General features: G+C 41.0%; 3 protein-coding genes across 3 annotated transcripts in view; 1 reads left to right on the forward strand and 2 right to left on the reverse strand.

Annotated features, from left to right (window-relative positions):
- Nucleotides 1–3,138: 3,138 nt before the first annotated feature.
- calca (calcitonin/calcitonin-related polypeptide, alpha) lies at nucleotides 3,139–13,889 on the reverse strand. The gene is made up of 4 exons (XM_083995536.1): nucleotides 13,491–13,889; nucleotides 4,249–4,340; nucleotides 3,893–4,024; nucleotides 3,139–3,392 (listed from the first exon to the last, which is right to left on the reverse strand). Exons 1-4 carry the CDS (start codon nucleotides 13,635–13,637, stop codon nucleotides 3,245–3,247), a joined length of 519 nt encoding a protein of 172 aa, XP_083851662.1. The 5' UTR covers nucleotides 13,638–13,889; the 3' UTR covers nucleotides 3,139–3,244.
- cyp2r1 (cytochrome P450, family 2, subfamily R, polypeptide 1) lies at nucleotides 10,603–13,621 on the forward strand. Its single transcript, XM_083995525.1, has 5 exons — nucleotides 10,603–10,840; nucleotides 11,411–11,552; nucleotides 11,647–12,279; nucleotides 12,426–12,755; nucleotides 13,034–13,621. The coding sequence occupies exons 1-5, from the start codon at nucleotides 10,604–10,606 to the stop codon at nucleotides 13,249–13,251; spliced, it is 1,560 nt and encodes a 519-aa protein (XP_083851651.1). The 5' UTR covers nucleotide 10,603; the 3' UTR covers nucleotides 13,252–13,621.
- Nucleotides 13,890–15,118: 1,229 nt separating the features above from the next.
- The window catches only part of pde3b (phosphodiesterase 3B), a 41,621-nt gene continuing 29,733 nt past the window's right edge, over nucleotides 15,119–27,006 (reverse strand). Inside the window, exons 5-16 of the mRNA XM_083999566.1 lie at nucleotides 25,584–25,684; nucleotides 25,254–25,485; nucleotides 25,073–25,164; nucleotides 24,423–24,577; nucleotides 23,911–24,045; nucleotides 23,492–23,603; nucleotides 22,956–23,069; nucleotides 21,451–21,650; nucleotides 20,448–20,651; nucleotides 19,616–19,777; nucleotides 18,893–19,148; nucleotides 15,119–18,321 (exon numbers count right to left, since the gene is read on the reverse strand). Coding sequence (XP_083855692.1) covers nucleotides 18,095–18,321; nucleotides 18,893–19,148; nucleotides 19,616–19,777; nucleotides 20,448–20,651; nucleotides 21,451–21,650; nucleotides 22,956–23,069; nucleotides 23,492–23,603; nucleotides 23,911–24,045; nucleotides 24,423–24,577; nucleotides 25,073–25,164; nucleotides 25,254–25,485; nucleotides 25,584–25,684 — 1,990 coding nt within the window. The 3' untranslated portion in view covers nucleotides 15,119–18,094. The remainder of the gene's footprint in view (nucleotides 18,322–18,892; nucleotides 19,149–19,615; nucleotides 19,778–20,447; nucleotides 20,652–21,450; nucleotides 21,651–22,955; nucleotides 23,070–23,491; nucleotides 23,604–23,910; nucleotides 24,046–24,422; nucleotides 24,578–25,072; nucleotides 25,165–25,253; nucleotides 25,486–25,583; nucleotides 25,685–27,006) is intronic.

Below are 27,006 nucleotides of genomic sequence, written 5' to 3' on the forward strand. Positions count from 1 at the left end.
TAATTTCCATCAGTATGTTCACTAAGTAATATCGAGCGAGCGTAGCTATAAAATGACTTACTTTTAGTTGAGACTTAACTCCCAGAGCAGGCCAGGTGGTTTCTTCTTTCTTCCATCCTTGGTCAAACTTCCGCTCAGGTTCTCCGATATGGTTCTAGTTCCATCCATTGACTGTAGGTTCCATCGTCGACACGACGTTCTGTCCGTCACCATGGTAATGAAAGTGCGCCACTCTTTTACTAGTAGTCTGCTAATCATAGATAGGCTATAGCTAATGTCTAGTCTTACTATGAGCAAACTTGACATGGTTCCCATCTTCGGCAACGACGGTACGTTTGTTTTTCTTTGTCCACGGAAATAATGATTTTCTGAGCCAAACTTGCCAGTTTTGTCACTTTTTGTCCCGAATCGATGTAGCAGCCGGTAAATTATGCTAGCTTGGGTAATGTTAATAGCAGTATGCTAACGTCCACGAAGTCCTCCTCGTCGTTTCCGTCTCCGTGCCAGGTGTTTGTTGTTTCAGGATTCAGGAACATGTTTCTGGTTTGTTCCCCTCTTTCATGGTGGGAATTGTGAACTGTGTGTTCTTTCTTAACGAGTTGGTGATGTTTCGCCAGTGACATGGCCGTTTTCTTTACTACAATGCCACCAACGTTTTTTCAGTAAGCAAGGAGCCGAAGCCCCGCCCTCTCTCCCACCTGACCTCTACCTGAACTATTAAAGGGAAACTCCACTCAAGCAGGTCTCCAGACATAAAAACAGGTGACAAATTAAAAGGAAAGATGGAAACATAACTAACAAAGTGTGAAATTGCACCATTTTACATGGTACAATCTTTTAATTTGTCTAAAATGTGTATGTGACCAGTCCCAGTTGATCAGCACAAGGCCAGATTTATTCCCCAGACCAGCTATGGGGAAGGCCTAAAAGTTGCTTAAGGGCTCCAGCTTGACATACTGTAGCTACAAGGCTTTGCTTCCCCTTGATGTATATAAAGCTTAGGCTAATTGCTCTATGATGAAATACAGGTCTGTTATAGTGCCTTCTGTAGGTATGATATCATTTGTTAACCTTGCTCTTAGTGATGTATGAATGTGTTTGCTATAGCAAGCTTATTGCCAGTGTTGTGCTGGACAAATGTTGTCTTGTGGGAACGGTTATGGCTGTGTTGTTGTGTGTTTAGTGGCCACTTTCACTGGGCTTCATAACACCGTGCTAAGAGCAAGACAGAAGGGGGAGTTGTGGCTGAGGAGGTGGTGCCAGCAGTGTTTGGTTTGAGATGGTGGTGGGCTATAGAGCAACCTAGAGGCAGTGCAGATCTACATCTACAGAACTGTTAAGCATTTTATCCAATAATGCTCATGTATAAAAATGCTTAACAGCGGCAGCTTATTCAGAGTTATGACTTTGGTCAGGTAATTGGTGCAGCAGAGAGTTGGGGTATAGCCTAATAAAAGATGTATGGAGTTGGTAGAGGTTTGGCTCATGTAAAGAACAACAGTGGGGACTCCATCTTCCAATGTTTGTTAATGTCAAAGGTTTAATCTTAGTTATATTCACCTTTGGTCTGTCAGCTTGCAATAGCACAAGTGCTCATGTCTGTGCTGTCGGGTACATTCACTTCACTGCAAATTGGGGGAAAAAATGTATAAAACCTTTTAGCCTGGAGGGAGGTGTGCAAAGAATAGACAGTGTGCAACAACATATAGCCTACCTACTGTATAAAGACATGCACTTTCTAATGTATCTAAGACCAAAATAGTACAAAATACCAGTTTATATTTCATTTAAATATCTTTTCTTTTATTAAGTTTGGTGATCATCCACATGGATTAATTATGTCCACTCTGTTGATATCACCCAATCAAACAGAAACACAATACGAAAGCCTGATGTAGCTAAAATACAATTTATTCCTGCTTTCAATACACAAGTGTTAGTACATTTTTTATAGTTGCATTGAAATATCATGAGAAGTTTTACATCAAGGCACAAGACAGCCACAGTTGTTTAGTTGGTAAGTACAGATGTACAGTATAAGACTTCCACACACTGGGCTGCAGACACAGGTCAGAAGTGCAGTTGAGTCACAGGAAAGGAGAGAGAAAAGATCAATTCTGGTCTATAATGTAAACCAGCAACCATGTTGTAGTCTGAAAACAAGACATAAGTCCATGTTTGTGAATGATTTTTTTTTTTTTTTTACACTTTACTTTCAAAGTGTTTTAGGTGGATGATGATGCAGTTTTGTCAGTCAGGGAGGCTCTCAGTCCTAGAGAGGAGAGAAAACAAAACAACAGTATAGTGATGCACAGAAAATTGAGTAAAGATTCAGATTTATTGAAGATAATAATAATTATTATTATTACTTTAGTCCTGGCTTTGGCTTAGTTTGTAACTTAGATTAGATGACATTTATTTAAAATGCAATGGCTTTGTTTAATTACTCCCTTACAGTATAAATAATTATGGAACAGGAATTATACTGTTATGGGAGTATGGCGTGGTAACATACCATGTAGCCTATTTGTTCTTGAGCTCACACAGGTCCGTGCCGCTTCCGTCTCCCGAACGCCTGGGCTCCCACATTGGTGGGAACAAAGTTGCTATGTCCCAGTCCCCCTGACCGATTCAGTAAGTCAGCCAAGCGATGAGTCACACAGGTGGCTGTGTTGCACGCCCGCTTCTGTGCTGTTGCATTGCTTATTAGAATGAAAAAGAAAGTGACCAGAGTTTGTTATAAAGTTAAAGATCAGATAAAACACCTACATGAGAGACTCTGAAGAAATATTCATATAAACAAAAAAAGAGATTATGTTATACAGTATGCTTATGCTTACCCTCTCTTTCTTCATTTTCTTATTCTCTGTCATGTGTGTTTTCAATTTTGAATTAATTAAATACGGCTTTGATTAAAAGATAAATGTATTATTGAGTAAAAATAATTACCATGAAGAGAAGAAGTTACCATCAGAGAGACTTTTAGCTGTTCTTATGTTTTATTATTCATTACACAGAACTGCCAAACACAATTTTAAGTTTTCATTTCTCTGTCAAAATCTAATGTGAGCCAATGGAAAATTAAAGCAACAATGTTTTTATTCTTTTAAAACTAGTCTGACATGCATCAGCAAGCTGGTGCAGGGATGGAGCTGGATGAAAAAGCAGAAGTCAACTCAGACAGACAATGAACCAATGGGCTAACAACTGAATTTCAAGTGTATGAGGTGGCAAAGTTTTCATATCACTCAGAGAGACTTCTCTTCTTGCCAGGCGTCCCCGCTCCTACGTCAGTGCGGGGATAGGTTTGCAGTTTGTGAATATCCTGGGAGAGTTTACCCAGCACACAAGTGCTTAAGCCGGTGCAACGCTTAGACATGGGTCTATCCAAGCTGTTAGAGACAGAGACAAACATGCAGAAACAGGCTTACAGTAACTGTGGCATGCAGATGAATATTTATAGTTACATGCATGATGTTTTTCAAATATGTCATGCATTTACAGAAATGCTGAGTGGAATTAACATTTCAAAGGCATGCTAAAAGATCCAACAGGCATATGAAGATTTTCGTTAACCAAAATATTTAGGTTGAGTTATCATGCTGTCGTTCTGCTTCGCTAATGTCTATCATGCATGTTTTCATGCTTTCTTCAGTTTTCCAACTGTGGAAACACATTAAATGCTGAAAGAATGAATGGATGAATAAATTAAATAAGTCCATGCAATAATGGATTAGGACAGAGATTAGTTTATGTTTTTTTCACTACCTTGATAAATAATAAACATCAAAGTTGGAGCTGTTGGACTTATGAGCAAAAGTATGTTACATTTTGCTTAACTGATAAAAGATTTGATTACTGATGATAGACAGAGAGACAGACAGATAGATACCTGATCCCATCGGCTGTTTGGTGGTCTTGCTCATCTAAAGCTATCTGCATGAACGCCTTCATATCTCTGAGTAACCTCTGCGCATCATCGTTTGATAGTGAGACTCCATCTGACAGGGAGTCCTTGTTGGTTCTGAAAATATAGGAAGACATTAGACATTATATCAAGACTAATGATGATCTTCAACATGCAAGACTGGCTTTGATATTTAAAGGAAATTACATTTAACATCAAGTATATTTGATCAGTTATAGTAAAGAAAGGAAATGTATGCACACAATACCGGTAATAATGATTTTGTTTTGTTTTTTACATTACATTAATCAACTTTTTAGGGATAATGCCACAAGTCTCACCTGGATGGAGCTGCCTCCGAGATGTACATCTGACAAATGATCAGCGCATTGGCAAGAAGGACAGACCAGAGTCTCAGCATCATTATGACTCCCTGTGGAAAACACACATAATACCAAAAAAGGTAATCGAAAATGTTGTCTTCTTCATCTACATGCATTCACAGCTGTTGAATCCTCTCCGTCACTCTCTCACACCCTTTCTGTTTAAGCTGCTGAGGACGCACATTCAGATCGAAGCGCTATTGCTGATGTACGGTTATAGGAGGCTTTTCCAGGAACTATAACAGTCCATTAGCAGAATGAACTGCACCCTACCACAGATATCATAATATCATCAAACCAGAACAGCACAATCTATCTTGCACTAAAAACCAGTAGGCACCAGTATAATTGATAGCTACCCAGTCCACTCTGCAAAAACAGCAACATTTCAGTCAGAGACAACCAACTACTACTGTAATCTGGATAAGCAGTCTTTTACTTACCGTAAGATGATAAATCTTCTGCTAATGAAGAATTAAATGATAGGACTCAATTGTGAATCTGCTGAGCACTCCCACAGTGCAGGCTTATATATATGCTCCCTGTGGGTTTCTGTAGTACTTGAGTGAGCACTTGATCATAGTCTATTGGCCAGTCAGATGTTTACCTCAAGCTGCTAGCCAATCAGAAGTTTCACGTCACTTAAAGAAAAGGCCAATAAAAGAGCTTGTATGCAAATTGCATCAATTCACAAAAAGCTGCCACGTATTGGAAACGGGTGCACAAGTTGCAACAGTAGCATAATTTGTAGTGAAGTCATCTCTTAAGAGAGTCAGTCATCCACTACCCTTGCAGTGTCTGTCTGACGATCCTGAGGACTAATATAATACTACAGTATATTACAATGTGCATCATTTTGTTGGTGACAAGGTTCTTCCAGTCATGACACAGAGGTTATTTTGAAGCAGCTGACAAAGTTTTCCCCATAAAAAGACAAAGCAGACATTGTTGCACTCACTCAAGATGCATTTTTATTAAGTTGATCATCTTTTATCTATTGAGTACATTTTTAGTAGATTTTCTGCTTCTGGTTTGGGGTTGTGGTATAAAACTGCCTCCTAACCATAGAGCATGTTGTCAGCTGTTATTATGATGGGCCTGTCATCAAGTCGCAGGCATTTGACCATCTTACAGTAGGGGACAGTTCACATTTCCAGGTGCACCCCATGCTCACAAACTGCTCCCTGAAATGTTTCAGTACAACCAGACTGGACACTGCTGAACAAATTAAGAGGAAGCTGATGGAAGCCCCCCAGAGTTTGTTGTCAACTCTGTCTGCAAATCTGTAGAACAGATTGATCCTCCTCATTTTCGTAGCGTATAAATATGTTTGGTCAAAATAATGCCATTTTATGGAGGTCATTGTAGTGAATGCTCTGTGGATAAACTGAACCTTCCCTCAGAATTCAGCAGTGTTCATCTGGTTTCTCCAAGCTAATTACTGCGCTCTTGGTCCCTGGCCATTTTCTAATTCCCTTTATGTAACAATATTGGATGATGTAGCATAAAGCATCCTGCCTCCCAGTTATTTTTTTTGCGTCACAAGGAAACTCATTAGCGTAGATGAGCCTTTTAGTACTATTGAGCAGGCCTGCAAGCCCCACACAAGGCACTAAATTAGCCTCCAACAGCTCCACATACTGTCAGAACTGCTGGTGGAGGACCAAAGGCTCAGGAGCAGGAGATTCCAGATACACACACAGATTAATTGTTATTGTCTTGCTCTAATTTGAGTACCTTGCTAAGAAATTACATTTTCTTTATGTTTACCTTTTTGGAAACTACTCAACCCAACTTCTCCAAATAAAGTATGTACTGAATCTGACCACAGAAAATCAGCTGTTTTTTTTATAACTACAGAAATTGCATCAAACCATCACTCTAACTCTTTTCCTCTATGGCTTAAAAGGCCAGAAACCATTTGAGACGCAGCTTATAATGGTCTTTGTAAAAGTTAAGTCCCCCTCATGCTGCTTTGGTCTGGGGGCTTTTCTCAGGCCACTACTGCCTGTTCTGAGTTGAAACTGAGAAACTAGTATCCAAGGGGGAAAGTGTATTGTCAAGAACGCAATTAGCTCACACTCTTCACATTATTCCCAAATGTTAGGCATGAATTGGTCTGGAAAATTAATTACAACACAGGAGAGTATTTGTGACAGAGAGGGCAGCGTTATTCTCACTGCGGTGCACATCAGTGACAGTCTCAGTTGCGTCAGTATGATTTTTTTTTTTTTGTCAGAGTCACAGCACTATTCTTTGACAAAAAAAAAAGTCCCAAAGCGAATTTCTTTCAAAGCTATATCGTCAGCTTGCATTATTCAAATAGGCAGCAAGAGTTGATAATCAGCTGGAGTGATCCTACAGTGATATCAAAGTGAGTGTAAAAGAATGAAATTATGGAAATTTGAGCGTATGGAAGGATCTTTAATTATCTGTGACGTTAAAGATACATCAGTCCTCCGCTGAGTTTTTCTCCCCCCCCTAAGATCTGAGCCCGCGTCCTCAAACAGAACACCACATTTAAACTAAATTAAAACCTCATGGAAGTATAAACAGTAAGTAACCCTCAGCGAAAAGGACGTCCACCTGCTCTCCATTAGGAAGCTTACCAAAATGTAACCTAACATTTAAACACCTGGCCAGTAGTTACAGAGGGATTACAAGAGTCCTTGTTGTGCCTGTCACTGTCATTGTGCTGTCGGAAAAAGGGATTCTGGACAGCATTAGAGGAGTTTGGTAATTAGATTTTCCACATGCACTTCATAATCCCAGTCGTCTGGATGGTAAATAATTTACCACAGGACAACAGTGGTCAAGGCACTCATGTCCTTTAGACATGTTGCACATGCCCTTTAGTTTAGATTGGCCAGACGAACACTCTTCAAGCGGCCTTAATGTAAAGACTGATACTCTGCTACCACACACACAGTAACTGCGTTAAATCACATGCATTGGTCAGGGTGGAATAAAATTACCCCATAGACCTGGGTAATATGATGACATACTGCATACTGTGTTTTCCATTACCTCTATAAATTGGCAGCTTTTACTTTAATCTTTGTTATTTTAGGTCATTAGGAGTAATGCCCAGGATTCATATTACCGTAGTTTTGCATGGTTCTGGTGAAATACTTTCATTTTTCTGGTATTTAATTTCCTCAATTAGCCTGAGAGATTCATGACTCCACAGTATCTTATTAAATGTATACACCAGATATTTTTGTGCAACTTGCTAGCATAAATTTAAAAGAGAATGTTTAAAACAAAAACACAATGCAGCCAAGGCTGAAATATCCTGCTCTGTAAATGTATGATCCTTTCTACAATTTAATAAATCATGTGACTCATCACACTCCTCATCACGCTTCATTCACTCCTGCCAATTCCAGTTTATAGTTCAGCCTTACTGTTAAAAAAAAAAGTCTCAGCCCAGGCCGAGATAACCCTCATCACATTATCTGGGTTAGTTTCTAAAATCTGGGTCATTATATAACTGTTTTTACAGTCAGAGTGGAACTTCTCTTAACAAGTTAACTGAACTTCATGTGTAAAATTTGATTGTCCCTTGAACAAAATGTAATATATTCTTATGTACATTTGAGAGAATGTGCCCAAAATAATATTTTACAATACAGATGGAAAGAAAACCGGTATTTTCTTCCAGATGGGATACGGTTACTGGGCTCTACCAGTGAAATCTGTTCGAACTAACCTCATGATATTCATACCTTCCACTCCAAACATAAAAATGTTGGACATTTTTAAATATTTTTTTTAATAATAATAATAATAATAGCAGTAGTTATTCCAATTTTTTTCCAATGTTGTTATTTCTAAAGGATTCTCTGATTCTCCTTTTTTTCCCGCATCCATGTTACTTTCAAACGGTGGTCCATTTTACCACCTGGACACTTGTCACTTGTGTTCAACAAGATAATGCAACAGTGAAACCATCTTTATTTGATTAAAACTGACAGATTGGCATACAGCTTCTAGGATAGCTTTTGAGTCTGGGGAAGTTGGCAGGAAGCATAGAAGTAATTAGCAAGAATGTCCTCATTAGGTCGCCCTGACAAATCTGAATGATTGGGAGAGGTCTGTAGAGACCGTTTGAGGCATCTAAGAAAAAAATGCTTCCCAGCTGCCTCAGCAGGAAGGAACAGCTGAATAAACAACTTCATGTCTAATGAGGAGTCAGTCATGATGAACTGATCACACCGCAATGTGGAGAGCATGCTTTTACAAAAGTGCAAATTGTTAATAGAATAACACCTTTAGTAGTGTTAATAGCTATAAGGTCCATCAATCTTCACTTTAGCTCAGAGCACAGGGGCAAAAGAACACCCCCCCCCAAAAAAAAAAAACGTAAACAACCGCATTGTGTAGTGATTGTAGTCTAGGAATTGGATTGGATTATCCTAAATATTTAGCAAATATTGTGTAACATCTATTTATGGATTTTGATTCACTTGGTTAAAACAAAACAAACAACCACTGCCCTGCAATCTTGAAACTCAATACCCATCCATTAGGAGACTCCTGCACAGTCCTGACCTGCACCGCTCTGGATGAGTTCAGGTTTTCAGCCTACAAGTCTGAAAAATCTCACATAACCCTGCAAGTCTGGAATGTGGTGCATGCCATAACCTTTGACCTCTGAATGTAGTGCAGGACCTAACCTTTAACGCGTTGAGGTGAAAGAACCTGCAGCAGCTTACTGGGGCAAAGTTTATTTGCTTTAAAACCAAAACAGGCTAACTAATAAACAAATGTGCTTCGCCAGAACCTCCGTGAATTCAATGTTGATACACAAAAGAAGCTTTCCACGTTTCGGTGTAATTCTTTTTATATTCTGTTGTAATTACTATCAGTGCATTACATAATCCTGTGGATAATAGTGTTTTAGAAAAAGTGTCTTTGCTCAAGCATAGAAAAAAACTTAAGACTTATCTAATATGAAAGCAATGTTGCAGTGCTTTAAAGAAAAAAAGAAAGAAAGAAGCTATAGTTTGGAAATAAACAAAATCAAAAATATATTAATATTTCTTCAAAATATTTGGTTTGCAGCAGTTTTCTGTCGGCTTAAGTAATATTACACCCCTTAAAAGTGAAACAATAGGTGTCCTGCACAGATGTGAAATAAATGAAATCAATAAAGTCTCAACTCTGCTGCTTCCTGCTTCTCTGTTGTATCGTCACAGGTTTCAGTTGGTTTTACTCACTAAAATACAATTTTTTCTGCCTCTGTTTGGAGAAAGTTGTTGATACCTCCCCCCATGTCTTTATTATCTCATTACATGGATATGCATTGAAAAAGATCTATTCAATGTATTTCTATTTAAAAACAACTACATGATTGAGAGGAGATCTGTAGCACAGTGGACATAGCTGGTTTAGGCCTGGTGGTGTATGTCTAAGAACATGTATCCTACAATATAGTGCCTTTATTGTGGTGCTGCCTGTTGACAGACTATACTTTACTTGACATTTGCGGACAGCAACTATTATTGTCTCCTCACTCAATGGTGTCTACTTGGAAGTTCTTGATTTTAATATGAAACTGTTGCATACTCGTGTGCATAGTTTGCACACTGGAGTATGCATAGTCTGTGCTGCAGCTCTCAGGTGGTGTTGTCGACTGTTTCTGCTGATCCTTGTTTCTGTTTATGGCGGAGGAAGCTGCAGCTTTAAACATTCACGTTTCCCAGAGTCTGATTTTGACCCTAAACGCGCCGCAGCGTTTTCCATGTAAGAGGCTGTACGAGGAAAGAGGCTTCCAGACTTTGTGTGCACTGCAAACTGCGGTTTAGTCTGAGGTCTCCTCCCCGCCTCCCCGCCTCCACTGTTATATGATATATTTAAATCATACTTACATAATTGGTGATGTCAATTAGTGCTTGTGCACGTGTCATTCTCATTCCTTGCATCCAAGATCCGTATGTGCACGTGAGTTCAACTTGGGAGTGCATTTTACGTTTAATAAGAAGTTTTCAACTTTAATAGGCGAAGCTTTTTTACGATCAATAACTGGGCCTGATCTACTGTGGTTTTATAACGTCCCGCCCCCTCTGTAGGTTAATTAAAAGCAGGCAGGATCTCAACCTAATAACCACCTAAATGATCCCGATTATTGATCAGCAGCAGAGCAAAGTTCACGAACAGCTGACTCTGACTTTCTGGCCAATCTTCGCCTTAGAGGCGGGGGATAGAAAATGTGCAAGATGATACATATGTGCTTCAGTTCGTCTGAGGGGAAGCCGAAGTCAGCAGGGTTCGTCTGGCAGCAGAGAGGGGAAGAGACAGTTTGGAAAAGATGGTTTCAATAAAGTCGCCGTCCCTGGTGCCGGTGTCCAGCGCGCAGGCTCTGCTCGGTGTGGGCTGCTTGGCTGTCGCCCTCCTCGCTCTCCTGCTGGTTCGCCAGCTCGTCAAGCAGAGGAGGCCCCCGGGGTTTCCTCCTGGTCCATCTCCCATCCCTGTGATAGGGAATATTATGTCGCTGGCCACCGAGCCGCACGTTTTCCTCAAGAAGCAGAGCGAAGTTCACGGACAGGTAACGACACAGCCGACTCAGCGCTTTTCATGTCTGGTGACTGGTCTGCAGGTATTTTTAGCCGAGGGCTGTGCAAACTGTGCATGAGCTTCTCTAAGAGGTTTCATACGCACACACATACACACGTATATACAAACACACACACACACACACACACACACACACACACACATAGGAAAATCCTCCTGAAACAAAGGAGACTCGCCCTGACATTTTGGCGCTCTGTTGCATTAGCTTGGAGGAGAATAACTGGCAAATCAGGGTCTCCCACAAATTAAAGCCTCCTCCCAGTAGACACATATTAGGTCACAGAGTTGCTTCTGCTAACTGTCATTTGTAAAGTTAAACTTAATTTAGGTGCAGAGCTGGGTCAGATGGATTCATTCACTGTAATGGGAGTTAAACTCATCCTCATCTGTCTGTCTCATCAAACTCCACTCTGGAGAGCAGAGCTCAAGTTAAATGTTGCAACATGTCCACAGTTGTTCCTCATTCCTTAGCAAATGTGAATAGAAATGTGCACAAAGAACAAAAGGGAGTTGTGCTCATGTCACAATGTGTACATTTCAGATTTTTAGTCTTGACCTGGGAGGCATCCTCACTGTGGTATTGAATGGATACGACTGTGTCAAAGAATGTCTCTACCATCAGAGCGAGGTGTTCGCTGATCGTCCATCGTTGCCCTTGTTCAAGAAAATGACCAAAATGGGCGGTAAGATGCTGTGATGTGATTACAAGCGATAAAATGAACCTTTAATTATTATCTGTATAGTGATTAAATTATTTTTTTTCTCCATTATCCACAGGTCTTCTGAATTGTAAATACGGCAAAGGCTGGATTGAACACCGTAAACTGGCCTGCAACTCTTTCCGTTACTTCGGCAGCGGGCAGAGGATGTTTGAGAGGAAGATCTCAGAGGAGTGCATGTTCTTCGTTGACGCCATCGATGAACACAAGGGGAAACCCTTCAACCCCAAACACCTCGTGACTAACGCCGTGTCCAACATCACCAACCTGATCATTTTCGGACAGCGATTTACATACGACGACCGCAACTTCCAGCACATGATTGAGATATTCAGTGAGAATGTGGAACTAGCAGTGAGCGGCTGGGCCTTACTCTACAATGCCTTCCCATGGATTGAGTACGTGCCCTTTGGAAAGCACCAGAAGCTGTTCCGCAACGCTGCCGAGGTTTATGACTTTTTACTGCAGGTTATTCAGGGTTTCTCTCAGGGCAGGGTGCCACACGTTCCTCGTCACTATGTTGACGCCTATTTGGACGAGTTGGAGCAGAATGCAGGAGATCCCAGTTCCTCTTTTTCCTATGAGAATCTCATCTACTCGGTTGGAGAACTCATAATTGCTGGTACAGAGACCACCACCAACACCCTGCGCTGGGCCATGCTGTACATGGCTCTCTACCCCAACATACAAGGTCAGTTGCAATAGAAGCATCGATTCAATCTGAAAACGTTTTAATAATGGTTCGACCATAAGAGAAAAATGTGTTTGCTCTGAATGTAATTGTTATGTTATGCATGAATACATGCCTGATAGTGGCGTCTGTTTTTCTGTACTAAGAGCGGGTGCACAAAGAGATCGACAGCGTGTTGGCCAACGGGAGGGCGCCCACTCTGGAGGACAAGCAGAAGATGCCCTACGTTGAGGCCGTTCTGCACGAAGTTCTCCGCTTCTGCAACATCGTCCCACTTGGTATTTTCCGTGCCACCTCCCAGGATGCAAAAGTCAACGGCTACACAATCCCCAAAGGCACCATGGTGATCACAAACCTCTACTCAGTGCACTTTGATGAGAAGTACTGGAACGATCCTGGTGTTTTCTCACCGCAGAGGTTTCTGGACAGCAATGGCAACTTTGTGAGGCGAGAGGCCTTCCTTCCTTTCTCCTTGGGTTAGTCTCATAACCTTTCTTAATCTTTAATGAGTCAGGGATCATCAGTGGCTATTTCGTTTTAACCACAAATTGTTTTCAGGAATCACTTTAGAAATGTTTCCAACTTTCCATGTTACTTGAGGCTTTCAGATGCTCATATGCATTAGAAATATAAAACTAAGGATAATTGTGAAATATACACTGTCACTTCAAAACCCTTTTATCTTAAACCTATTATACATATTAGTCACATGTGCTTGTGTGTTGGTCTAAATGGAGGACTTTTCTCTTTTCAGGGAGGCGTCAATGCTTGGGTGAACAACTGGCCAGGATGGAGATGTTCCTCTTTTTCACCACTTTGTTACAGAGGTTTCATCTTCAGTTCCCACCAGGAGCTGTGCCGACTGTCGCTCCCAAACTGGGCATGACCCTACAGCCCAAACCTTACTCCATCTGCGCTGTCCGCAGGCAACAGAAAGTTCCCTGCTCCAGAGACACTCCTTATCACAAGTAGGCAAGCGGACATTTATTTACAGCTTCTTTTTTTTAAACTATTTTGCACAGCAATGCAACCACACGATAGAGGTGCATAAAACTGTCTGTGTCACCGAATTGTAATGTTTTCGGTGCATTACAGTTTTTTCCAAAGGATTATCAGTGGCTGAGGTGGCTTGCCACACGTGAGTGGGCGATCCGGTTTATTCAGTTACTATGAAATTCTCTTACTGAGAGGGATGCATGTTTGCACAATACCTTTAAGGCAGCAGGGGAGGCGACAGGACTCTGCTGGAAGGACATCCCGGAAACATAAGTGTGGTAATGATATAGATCTCTGGAGTTCAGAGATCCCCTGAGCCCGGAGAGTGAAATGTCCATGCGGTAGTGATGGGTCAGGTACATGTATATGTCAATGATTGATACTAAGTACACCTATGATGGTTCATAGCCCTGACTTGTCTGGACAGCTTCAGGTCAGACAAATGCCACCACTGTTTCGTGGTTGAGGGACAAAATTGGACTAACAGACTTTCCAAGAAAGTTCTGAACACTGTGTGTTGGAGCTGGACGGGGGCCAGGATTTACGTCATCTGAACTGACTCTGACCCCTCCTCCAGGGATAGCGCTCTATGGAAAATCTTTCTCTCAGAAGGCAAATGCAACCCTGGTGGATTTCTAAAAACTGACTTTGCAACACCGATTTCTGCTAAATGGTGCTTATCAGTACTAACAAAGTACTGCATTGAGGTTTTGACATTTGTTTGTCTTTTTTTGTTGCAATACTGGTGGTATTTTGTGTATTAATAAATTGTTTTTTTAAGATAAGATAATGAATTATGTCTTTTTTCTTTTAACCTCTGCTAGATTTCTCAAAACCAAATCGAACATTTCAGATTCTCAGAATTTTGTGATTGAAATGTGTCACAGAGCACAACCGCCCTTATACTGAGTCTCTGCCTGTTAAGTCCCAGGACACAACATAACCATTTTGACATCTGTAAACCAAGAGGAATGCACTGACAATCCCACACATAATGCTCCGTGCATCCATGTTGAGTAGATGCTATTTCCTATATTAACTTGTATCTTTTTTAGCCACTTGGGGGCAGCACAACAAGCTCTAACCAACCACACTGACACAATCAGCAGGAAGTGGCCAACATGTCCGCTAAGTGGTTAATTGACAATTTAGGCACACGTGGAAAATATAAGCATTAGATTGGAATCACAATGCAGACAGCCTGAATGTAAATCCAGTATTTACTGTTCTTTTTACCTTTTACCTTAAATGTCTGGTTCTTCAGCAACTTTGCCAACTTTGTCTTCATCTGTTTGGTGTTTTGTTCGTGTACTGTGGAATCAATTTTCAAAATAACTTTTTCACTCAAAAAACACTGATGAGAGCATTGAGAGTGAAATGAAACAAAAGGTTTGGGTCATAAAATGAAAACCTTACTCTCAAAGACTCAAAACGCTGGGCTAGTGCTGAGGGGAACTGAAATTTATCATCAATATAAGCAGCCTTTTTTATGTAACATACAGCTTTAAAGGCTAAGTACACCCACATACTGTAGGCTGACTACACTTATGTTCAGGTTAACTCAGGTTTTATGCATTCATAAAATGATAAGGGAGTAACTCAGCCCATTCTGAGAAGTGCAATGGCTATGCTTAGCAGTTTGTGCACACACACTGGTCTGAGAGGAGGCCTTATCGGGCTTACAATTGAAAACCAATATGTGGGTTTACAATACGTGTATGTGAGAGTTTTTTTGATTGCTCTCTTGTTTATTCGGTGGGGGCATGGCCAAAAAAAAAGAAAGCAGGGTTAAATAAATATATTGTGAGTTCACACGCACACACACGCACACACCAATAAAAATCAATGAGAACTGCTGATACTTTAGGGATGGTGTTTTATGACAGCTATAAATAACAACAAAAAATCAGTTGCCCCCACAATGTAGATAAGGGTGAATGGTTACATTAGACAAACGTACGTATATTGATGCTACATAAGGGTAACAACCATTCATAGATGTATTTATGGCACAATCATTAGAGGACACTGTGGTTTGAAAGACTGCACAGTGAGAAGCCAACAAACTTTTACAACTTAATGAGCCAGAATATGTGGGGTCGGGAGCTACCAAGGCTTTATGATCCAGCATGGGTCCATGTGAAAAAACTGACGACAGAGCTGTCAGAATGTATATGGCTCTGACCTGAGTCCGACTCCGACTCTCGCCACTGTCACTGCCACTCTGAGCCCGGTGGAATATTTGGCTCAGAAGTGTTTGTCTTGCATGAACAGTACTGGAGCCCAGAGGAAATGCTGCCAATCAATCAGCACATCACAGCCCACAAACTACTGTATGTAGGTAAAGTTTGGCACTAGTTGGGTTGACTGAGACGACAGTGATAGAGAGAGATAATGAAGAATACAAGAGTGGTTATGATACAGAACAGGGAGAGGCTGAAACCAAGTGAAAAAAAAAAAAATCAAAATCAAAACACCAAATCCCACAGTTCCACACCTGTAAATAGAAGTAGATAAAAACTCTGGAAACACAATGGTAATTACAGGATCTCAATGTACAATATGTCAGCTGCATGTAGAAAACAGATGCATTCATTTGATTATTTAAAAAATATATATTTATATGCACATACTCTTTTGTACAGCGGCTAAACACTTGTTTGGTATTAAAATGTGCACACCTTTATCTATTTTTTTGTCTTTAAATATCACTAACTTGATTTACACTGCTTACTTAACATTTTCTCCAGAGATAATGATTTAATAAGGTGATAAAGGAGCGAGGCAACAACTCTGCCTTCCCTTTCATAAAACGTCTTATTCTAGTGGAATGCCAAGAGTTCTTAGAGACAAAAATAGAGAAATAGTAGTTTTTTAAACCTGCCTCATGGCATGTCATAATATATATATGTATCTATATCTATACCTATATAAATATATAGATATAGATATAAACAAAAGTAAAGTGAAATGAAACCCTGGATCCCTTCTTTACACACTGGCCGACTGGTTATGGGTTTGGCAAAAAAATAAAAATAAAATAAAACTGAAAATGAGGAAAAAGAGAGAGATGGGTGAGCTTTCAGTTTGTCTAAACATCGGTGTTTGCTGGTGGACTGCAACACAAACATGTAGACACTGTACTGTTTGTTTTAAAAGCAACGCAGATAACATTGAATTAAAAAAACAACATTATCTAATATAATGTTATAGAACTGCAAAATTGTACGTGTTGTGTTGCTGCTGCTGCAGGAGAGACGTTTGCAGTCTGCTGACAATCAAGATAAGCTTTTTCTCCAGTGAGGTTGTAAAAAGGTTATGCAAACAGTGTATGAATGGCCAAGAGACAGCACATACTGTATGTTCCTCTGTCACAGAGGATTTCAATTGCTTGAATTTGTTTGTAGTCAAGTTGTTCATTAAGAGATTACAAACTACTTCAGTCACCCAGATGTTTAATTTTCTTAGTTTTTTTTAAAGTGTATTTCATATTAATGACATAAATTCTTGCAAAATAATTATTCAACTTTGCGTGAATCCTGAGTAACCTTTAAAAAAATACTTATAATCAAAAAAGGAAAATGAAGAATCCATTCATTGAAACAGCACTCCTGATCTGAATGCAACATGTTAAAACACCAGAGGACATTTCACTGATTAGATTAGAAACCAACCATTACTGAAAGGACACACAAACATACACACAAATTGCATACTAAAATAATTAAAAATGTGCTCTCTTTCTCCCTACTCATTCTCTCTATCACATTCCCGCCCAAAAATATATTCACACACACAAAATGAAGCAAGGAGAGTTAAAAGGATCAAAAAAAAAAAAAAAAAAAAAGGAGACGGGTGGTACACATGAGTAAAAGCATCAAAAATGATGCAGATATAATGCTAATAATCAGTCAACATTTCAATAATGTCTCTGTGACTGAGTCTGATACAGTGTTTCGTGTCGCCAGCAAGGAGAGAGAACTACACAAGCCTAGGCTCTGGGCCAATATGGACTCAGTAAAGGTTCAGACAGGCACATTTGATATATATATATGTATATATATAATTCAAAAATATACCTGACATTGAGGCTGAAACAGTCTCAGTCTCTTGTCTTTCCATGTTTGAACTGTTCACTTTGGTAAAGGGTATCAATCGCTTGATGATGTCGCTGTCTTCCTTGTTTTTCCTCTACCTTTCTTTTCTTTTTCTTATTCTTTAAATAGATAGGAATTGTTTTGTACCTAAGGGAGGTGTTAAGCGCTTTGCATTCAAGGCAGCATCACAGCCAGGTTACCATGGAGGGCAAGTTAATGCTGGACCCCGTCCACTCTCTTCTTCTGCACCTTCCTCCTCAGTTCTGGTGCTTTTCTCTTTTTTTTCTCTGGGTGCACTCGACTCTCCATGTGGTGAAAGTGCATAGGAGTTGGGCTCCCACCGTTGCAGCAAGGATCCGCTCACAGTAGTAAGGCCTTTTTGTTTCTCCAAAAACAATGTGACTGCTTAAGCATCTGAGTGTCTGCACAGTGAATCTTTCAATATATGTGTGTGTGTGCATGTGTTTGTTTGTGTGAGAGAGAGAAAGAGGGAGTAAAGTGTATTTTATGTGCGTTTGTCAACTGTCTGCGTGTGTTTCTCATGTCAGTGTGTGTGTGTGTGTGTGTGTGTGTGTGTGTGTGTGTGTGTGTGTGTGTGTGTGTGTGTGTGTGTGTGTGTGTGTGTGTGTGTGTGAAAGGCAGGTGGTTGCAGGACTCGTGCCCTCGTACTGCCTCTCGTCTTCTTTTTCACGCTTTCTCTGTTCTTTCCTTCCATCTTCCTGCTACTGACGCTCCTCTCCCTCCTCTTCCTCCTGGATGACCTGGATGTCATCTGACGGGGAGACGGGCAGGCTGGGGGGCAGGCTGGGCAGCAGGTTGTCCGGCTGCTGCTGTTTGCCCAGCTCTTTGCTCTTCTCCTCCTCCTCGATGGTCTTCTTCCACACCTTGTGGTTCTCCGTCAGGTGCTGCATGATGCTGCAGAACAACCTGCGGCGCCTCTTCCTCCTTTCTGCAGTGAACAAGAGGCAAAAGAAATGTTTAAAGATATAGTTCAGTGTTTGTTACCTATAGAGGCTAATGTAATTTCTTGATTTCCTTCATCAAACTCATCAAATACACAATCCAACAACTCCAAAACGCTCTCATGGACAAGTTGTGACCCGCACATTCACCACGCTATGTAACAGAGTTGTTTTCGAGGCAAATACAGAGACTGCTTGCCGAAAAACTGCCCCTGATGGGAACACGCATCAGCGGTTTTGCATGACTTTACCTCTAAAACAACTCTGTCTCGTAACATTCTGTTATTATCTCATAGCGTGGTGAATGTGCAGGTCACAACTTGTCCACCAGAGCGTTTTGGAGTTGTTGGATTGTGTATTTGATGAGTTTGATGAGGGAAACCAAGAAATCCCATGAGCCTCCGTAGCGTAGCTCTGAGCAGCTCTCGGCTCTGCTCCGCCGTTCTAAAAATAGCTTGCACTGACAATTAAAGGTAACGAACCTACTGCTATGACTATAGGGATTGACTGAGGTGAGGTGACACTGCTGAACTTTAAAGACCGGGTGTCAAATCTTACTTGGTGCCAGCTCATCTTCTAGCTCATCCTCCTCATCCTCCTCTTCATCCGTGTCCGTGTCCACCTGCCCCTCGTCGTCTTCATCCGATCCCTCTTCGTTGATCCAGTAGCCAGGAAGCAGGCCAGCGGCGTCGTAGGAGTTACAGAGCGGGCCTACAATATGAGTGATGAAGGACTCCTGTAGCTTGGCCAGCTGTGGAGAGGAGCGGTCCATGAAGGGGCTGATGGGTAATCCCAACCTGGCCTCTTCATCTCCCTGCGGATCAAAAGCGACGGCAAGGGTTAAAGTTTCCTCATCGAGACAAACTGAAGTACAATCACAGACATGACATCACTGTTACAGCTTCTGACTGACACTTGTTTTGTTTTATCGTGTCTGTCTTTTCCAAAAAAGGAACAATAAAGACTGAATTATGAAATTAACTGAGCTGAGAGGATTTTCATGTTTTTTTTTCCCAGTCATCTTTGAACTGTGTACTACGGATCCACAGACATCACTCATATAATCTCTGCTCTTTGTTTTTGTCCATTTTCCTCTCCCTCATGGTTTTATCTTCTACTCGTTGCGTTTGACCTTGTTTATTGTATTTGTAAACTCAATTAGATAAATAGGAATTTGCCAGTTGTGTGTCTTGTCTGAAGGTGATTGTGATTGTGGCAGTTTTTTCAAAGATGCAGATAGAGGAGAGTGGTTTGTGTTGCTGCAGCTTGAACCTTCAGTACCTGCTCATAGAACTCATTGACGATGCCCTCGGTCCACTTGAGGTGCAGGTCACGGACTTTGGCCGGTCCGTTGATATCTGCCAGCTTGATACACACTTGGCACACCAGCAGTCTGTCGTTCTCATTGGTCCAATCAATTCCTGGGCTGTTCACGTCGTTCACCTGTTCACAGACAGACAAAGATGGACGTCTTTTTACAAACTATCCAGCTGTTTGTTTGTTTACATCTGTAATGCTGCATTATGTTCGTTAACTTTGTCACATGATCCGAGTCTCAGCATGATGTGAGTCATGCATGCATCATTTCATGGCAAAATCTGCTCATTCAGGTTAGCTTAAGAGAGTGAGTGTTTTCTCTGTTAAATATCCATAAACTCCAGATTGTTAGAAAGTCGTCCATGCTTTTATATCATTCACCGCAGTTACAAGCTTTACATTTGGCTAAACCTTGTCTGACTTTATCAGAATCTCTATAGAAACCTACTATACTTTGTTAATAAGTTACAGGAAATGAGATGTTTTGTTGATTTGTGAAATATGATAAGAACGTAAAATCCAAAGAAACTACTTTTATACTCTGTAAATCATTTTACACTCACTCGACAGCGACTCAGATCATGTAGTGAAACATTAAGACAACTCTTAAGATTATGACAGAGGGTTTTTTTCGGCATCCATTATGAGGTTTGCTATTCAAATTCAATTTCAACTTCAACATACCATCCTGCTAAAGTTTCCACCAATAGCTTGCCAGAAATTAAAGGATCAATAGATTATTATCTATTCTGATCATGTTAACTCAAGCAATCTTTAAGATTTCCTCATCTCAGACCTTGGAATTGAACTCAGCCAGGAAGTCAAAGTGCTTCTTGAGGTCTGTAGCCAGAATGGCCTCGATGACGAGGAAGCGAAAACGCTTGAACTCCACGTGGTCCAGGTTGACCAAGAAGTTGAACTCGGGCCTGGACAGGTAGAGGCTCCAGGCAGACGCAGCGTGGTGGTTCTCCAGCACCGAGCGGTCGTTGTACAGCACTGCCTGCAACGCACACGAGGAGGAGGAAAAAAAGACAAGTGGTGAGAGTGAGGAAAGAAAGATGGCACACTAAGAAGATTCCTACAATTTGCTCTAATATGTCAGGAATGAATTTGCTTGCATAACGCGTCTGCATATGTGTTACACAATTTGTAATGGATTTAAAAATAGCAAGCACTCGATAAATGAGATAAAAGGGACATGTGGGTATTTGGTTGCGAAAGAAGAAAAGGTAACAAGCTCAAGTATACAGTAGCTGAAGGGAGAAGGTTGGATATGGAGAAAGTGTTAACAGAAATAGTGGTTGGTTGTCAACATTGTCAGCAATCAATAGGTTCAGGGTTCCTTCTGCTTCCTTTTAACCCACTTTCCTGGGACTTTTACAAAAGCCAGACAGTGTGGGTGCTATCAATGGTCACATTGTGAAAATGCAATATTTAAACTGGGGCACGCAGTTTAACCTTTTCACCTGCCGTCTACATGACTGACCACAGTGAGAGCACAATGGGATTAAATGGCCATGTGTTGTGCAGCTAATCTTGTCTATGATCTCATGTGAGACGCAGTTTGTAGAGACCATATCAGGACATCAGAACAACACTTTTATGTCACAATAATGATAATAACCTTGCATCTTAAAAGACTACTTTCATTTCACTCATACTAAGTATATCTTGGCTTTGCGTTAAGCATGTGAACCCATATTTTGAAGATTGAAGGACGTTTGCATGTCTCACAGGGCTAAAATAAATGTGTATTCGTCGTGCAACACTTGCAAGTACTGATAAATGCTGTGGGTTACCTGAGGTGCATTAGTGGCTACTAGAAAGGCATTTGTGCGACCAGGGTGGTCGTAGTCGTGCATTGCAGCTGCTACATAAAGAGCCATGAGCTCCAGGGCAGGTATGTTCCAGGCCAGGCAGCCGTAGCTGTCATCTGAAATCGAGGAGCTCTTGGAGGAAGCGTAGGATATCCTGCCCGGAGAGATCCCACTATCTGAATCTGGAACACGACAGCAGACAAGGTTGAATGTCAGTGAATGTCTCAGAGATGATAAATGAAGTGTAGACCTTTGGCGTCATTGTAAAAAAAAATCTGGTTAAAACGACAGATTTTACACAATTAAACAAAACCCTTTTCTCCACAATCAAAGCAGAAACTGGATTAAATGCAGACAGAAACTTAATGTACACACACACACATACACACACAGTTCCACTTTCCTTTATTCATTGTTTTACTCAATTTCTCATATCACTGCCATTTTCTCATCCCCTCCTCTCTATCCCCTCTTATCAAATGACAGCTGTTCCGGCAGCCTCTGTGGCAGACGTCAGTGGATAAGCCTCAGATAATTTCTAATAGAGCTAAAATATTATCAGCAGAGACGAGGCTGGGAATCTTTAAACCAGGCCATCTGTGTTCTGTAGAGTAAAGGCCACACCGAGAAGAGACGACTAAAAGCCACAAACAGAATCGGTCAGAATTACTGTATTAGTGACACCAGAGAGCAGGCGAATAATAGAGCAGCAGTACACACACACACACACACACACACACACACACACACACACACACACACACACACACACACACACACACACACACACACACACACACACACACACACACACACACACACACACACACACACACACACACACACACACACACACACACACAGTGTGATCAAAAGGAAAATGACTAATTTGGTCATTTGGATTCTTACGGTCTGTCTTGAGATAAAAACATATACATTTTCCAAGAAGTTTTCTATCTCTTCTCTAAAGGCCTTGGTTAAAATAAATTAGGATTTTTTAATTTCAAGCCTGAAACCTTCTTCTTCATCTCGTCCCATCATTCAGAGCTTCATTCCCGGAAGGGAAACTCAGATTAAAACTTGACCTGATTCATTAAATTAATATCAGTGCACTACTACACCACTTGGACAAATTGAACTTTATGGACATAATTCCTAAGTCATTGTCGTCATACAGCCAACTTTTAAACTGACCACAAGCTCTGCATTGAGATCAGTACACCTACATCTCTTTTGATAAATAACAACTACATTTTACATGTCAGATTTATTTTTGCACATTTTATGAACAGCGATATACACAAAAAAACAAAATATACATATATTTTAAATAATGACTTGTTGATGAGATGAGAGGAGTCGGTTGAGTGGAGGCCGTCGCACAAAACTGTGAGCAGACGCTGAACAAACGTCAACGTCACAACCGCTGCTCCACAACAAGCTACGACTAATGAGTTTATGGGCCCACCTGTATCCATGGTGTTTACCTGTGTCACTTCCTGTCACATGCTCACTGTGGATCTGCTGGAACCCAGGGATTGGTCGAGTGGTCAGGTACCAGACAGCGTGGAGCACATCAGTAGCATGGACTCGGTTATGATCTGTGAGTTTTTAACCACAATTAGTTTTAATTTGTCCATTTTACCATGTAGATTAGTGACGCAGAGAGGAGGAGGTGATAGCACTGCCTATATCTCTGCTATTTTGCATTTGTAACTATTTATTGTTACTTATTCTCTATGCACTTTAATGTTGTACAGTAACACTTGTATTTGCTGTACCTTGCTGCTAACATCCTGTGTGTTTTATCATGTATGTTTGTTTTTTTTCAAATGCGACTGTCGAATGTGTGTCTTGTGTGTGTGTGTGCTGCAAACCAAATTGCCCTTCAAAGGACAAATTAATAAAGTAAAGTGAAGTAATCTGCATTTTAGCAAGGCCATGCAATAGCTATTTAATACCTTAAATAATAATGTATATATGCACATCCTGGGGTAATATTAGAAAACAAATGAAGACTCACAGGGAATGTCTCTGTAGCCACTTTCCAGAGCACAGAAGTATGTCATGAACTCCCTCACTGGGATCTTGAAAATTTCAAACAGACACGTATCCTGGAAGAGGGTGTACGTCACCTGAGGAAACACAAGACGGTGTCACTGAAACATCAACGCAACGCACTGATCACTGATCACTGATGATCAGTGGAAGAAATATCACTAAAATCACAAAAAACTGGTTGGTCACACAGATCTTAACTCCTAAATTCCTCACATAACCAGACATGGGTGAATTAAAGTTGGACTACAAGGCAAAAAGTGCTGCCATAAAGACGGCTCTTGCACGATATCAGACTTAACAGAACCTGTTTTTTAACAAATGTATCTATGTATTTGTTAGGACATGTTACACAAATACTTGGTTAGTGTTTGTTGTACTAACGTAGCTAAGTATCCGTCCCGTCTCCCCTCCTGTTTTGTCCACCAGGTCAAAGATCTGGAAGTTCCAGGTGTTCATCCTCTCCATGAGAGCGTCATGGTCGTCCAGCATGGGATCTAGTCTGAACTCCTTCTCGCCCTGCACACCATCAGATCGGAACAGGTGGTAGAGATCAGCACAGATACAGAATCATTTCCACTGATACAGAATGTCCTGAACATGCAAAACCCTGATCTTACAAATAAATAATAAAAGATCGTCAAGCATTTGATTTCTGACAGGTGGAAAGTTTTAATCATAAAGTCTGTTTACTGAATGAGGTGTGATTAGTGAAATATGGAAACTTAAATGTAACTAATAAAGTTAATATGTTGTAGGTTGAGCTGACTAAGCATTATGAATGTATGAAAACCAAATACATAACTTATGCTTAATTGTGAACAAGTCCAGATAAAAGCATGTGCTCTCCAGTGCACTGTGCTGCATCATATGAGCAGAAACTGTCTGAAACACACCTCTGATTCCTGAGTCTGCTTGTCTGTGCTGCTCGTGCTCTTCTCCTTCTCCTCCTCCGTCTGCCCCTGGCTCCCTGCGAAGTCTCCCGACAACTCCTCCGTCACGCTCTCCTCCCTGATCAGAGGCTCACCTGTGAAATCCAGCCCTTCGCCTCCTGCATGTGCAGATCACACATACAAAACACATACATACATGTGTAAGAACATTGAACGAGTCACATTCATGTGTTTTAAATTGAATTTAAGTGAATACATTGCAGTCAGAAAATATAATGCCTTTTGAATACTAGAATTCATAAAGTTAAGATGTGAAAGTTGCTTTATTTTGATGGCAGTGGAAACAAAATAAAGGGCACAGGCAGTGTTGTAATTTGTGAAAGTATCTGTTGTTTCCCAGCTCATGATGGTGAGCTCTGTTCTGCCCCAACAGGCAGGATTTTTGTCGGTTTGCTTTTCCTAAATTAAATTAGCTAATTTGAAGATTATTAATAAAGTTTTAACTCTCTTCTTATCAACTATTACACGACTTTGCACCTCTGCCTGTGTTTGTGTGCATCAACTTTTACATCCAAAGCAGAGTGAATCCTCTTTAATACTGTAGCACCACTCCATGGCACTGTATAATGTGCATTATATGTAGATGTATGCACCTGAACGCCTGCGTTGAGCCTCGCTGCTGAATGGTTGATGAGATTCCCCCGTGTCACTACTGGAAACTCCTTTGAGCATCTGGCGTCCACATCTGGAACAGACAACACATTATAACCGCTGTCTGAAAGGAAGGATGAAATAAGACACAGGGACATCCAAGTTCAACACAGCGGCTCTCACCCGGTGCAGAGGGAGAAGGAGGGGCTACGGAAACCCTGCTGGAAATCAGATGAGCTGAGGGTGTAGCCCAGCGGCTTGTGCAGGTTCAGGTTGACGCTCGGCTTCGTCAGGAAGTCGGCCGTGTCGGGGAACTCCACAGGCGATCGAGTGACGACGGACGAGGTGGAGCCCATACCTACTGCGGGGGGACTGTGGCTCGGTGAGGTGACCGGGCTCAGGCTCGGAGACGCACCTGAGGAGGACGAAAGGGAGCAGCAACACTTAGTGAGAATTTGAGGCATTAATAAAAATAAAAAAAACATAACATCTGTGAATAGTTTCAAGTCTCACCTGCTCTCCTGGGCCCTGCGTGGTATGTGAGGGTGACAGAGGAAGACCTCTGCTTGGGAATGGTGAGCAGGTTTGCACTGGGCCCGTTGGACAGACCTGAACTGCAACACAGAAAACACACAATCCAATAGAGTAAGGCAAGGCATCTTTATTTATATAGCGCATTTCATACCAAGGCAACTCAATGTGCTTTACATAAAGACAAACCATTTAAAAAGAACATAAAACAGCATAATATAAACATTTTTTATATATATAAATTGTAAACCTTAAAATAAAAATAATTTAACTCTCAACCAACTTTTTGTACAAGTCTACACTACCCTCTACTGTCGTCTATCGTCTCTGATACTAAAGGAACTTGCTGATCTTGAACTCATCAGTCGGTCCTCTGCTGCCACCCTGTGGAGAAACATCCACACTGCGCCCACGGTGTCCAGTTTGCTGTCAAGGTAAACTGAATGCTGTGTAACAGATTTGTTTAGTTGGAGAAGAAACTTAATGACGGTGCATGTTCACACTAAAGTATCATTATAATCCTTGACACACATTCTTTAACTATGTAAAATGCAGATGAGTTTCTTCATTCTCACTCAAAAAGAGGCAACAGAGTGACAGATTACAGCCTCCCCCTGCTGCAGGTTGCTCTGAACAGGTAGAGTGACAGCAGAGAACAGCAGAAACACAGTCAAATGCAATAAAAGACACGGGCAGCGTTGCCATTTATGACAGTATCTGTTGTTTCTCAGCTGATGATGATGATGATGATAGTGAGCTCTGTTCTGCCCCACGAAGCAGGATTTGAGGGTTAGCTAGCTAACATTAGCTTCAAACCATAAAACAGGCGACAGACAAAGCCGCTGTTTGTGTTTACGTTTCAGAATATCACAGTCACTTCATACACTTTTGAGGAAGAAGACAAGTTTGTAGTAGTATCTCTAAACATCAGGAACATGAGGCAGCTGATATGATGATGTAGCTGTTAGATATTGTTGCATGATAAAGATTTAATTTATTTTTTAAAGAATATTTTGTTTTGTTTTTGCTTCAGGTTAGTTGAGAGAGACAGGAAATGGGGAGGCAGAGAGAGGGGGAACTACATGCAGCAAGGGGCTCACTAATTAGCCTTGCTTTGACACTGTTATTAGCCCAGCCCTTCCAGTAACTAAGTGATTGACAGCCCCTGACTGAATGTAAACTAGCCAATGGGATGTTGGACAGTCAGTTCTGTGTGGGAAAAAATAAAATCACCTGCTGACCAGCCCACATTAGGTATTGTAGTGTAAAATCTTGTGCATGATGGCTTATCAGAAGGAGAACATAAAATGTGTAGGCCCTAGTAATCAAAAGTGTGTATTTCATTTATTATATAATCTATGTTTAACTTTTACTTTAATATAATTTCTAACATTTGATTACTCTT

Source organism: Trachurus trachurus (genome assembly GCF_905171665.1).
Source record: "Trachurus trachurus genome assembly, chromosome: 3".
Lineage (NCBI taxonomy): Eukaryota > Metazoa > Chordata > Actinopteri > Carangiformes > Carangidae > Trachurus > Trachurus trachurus.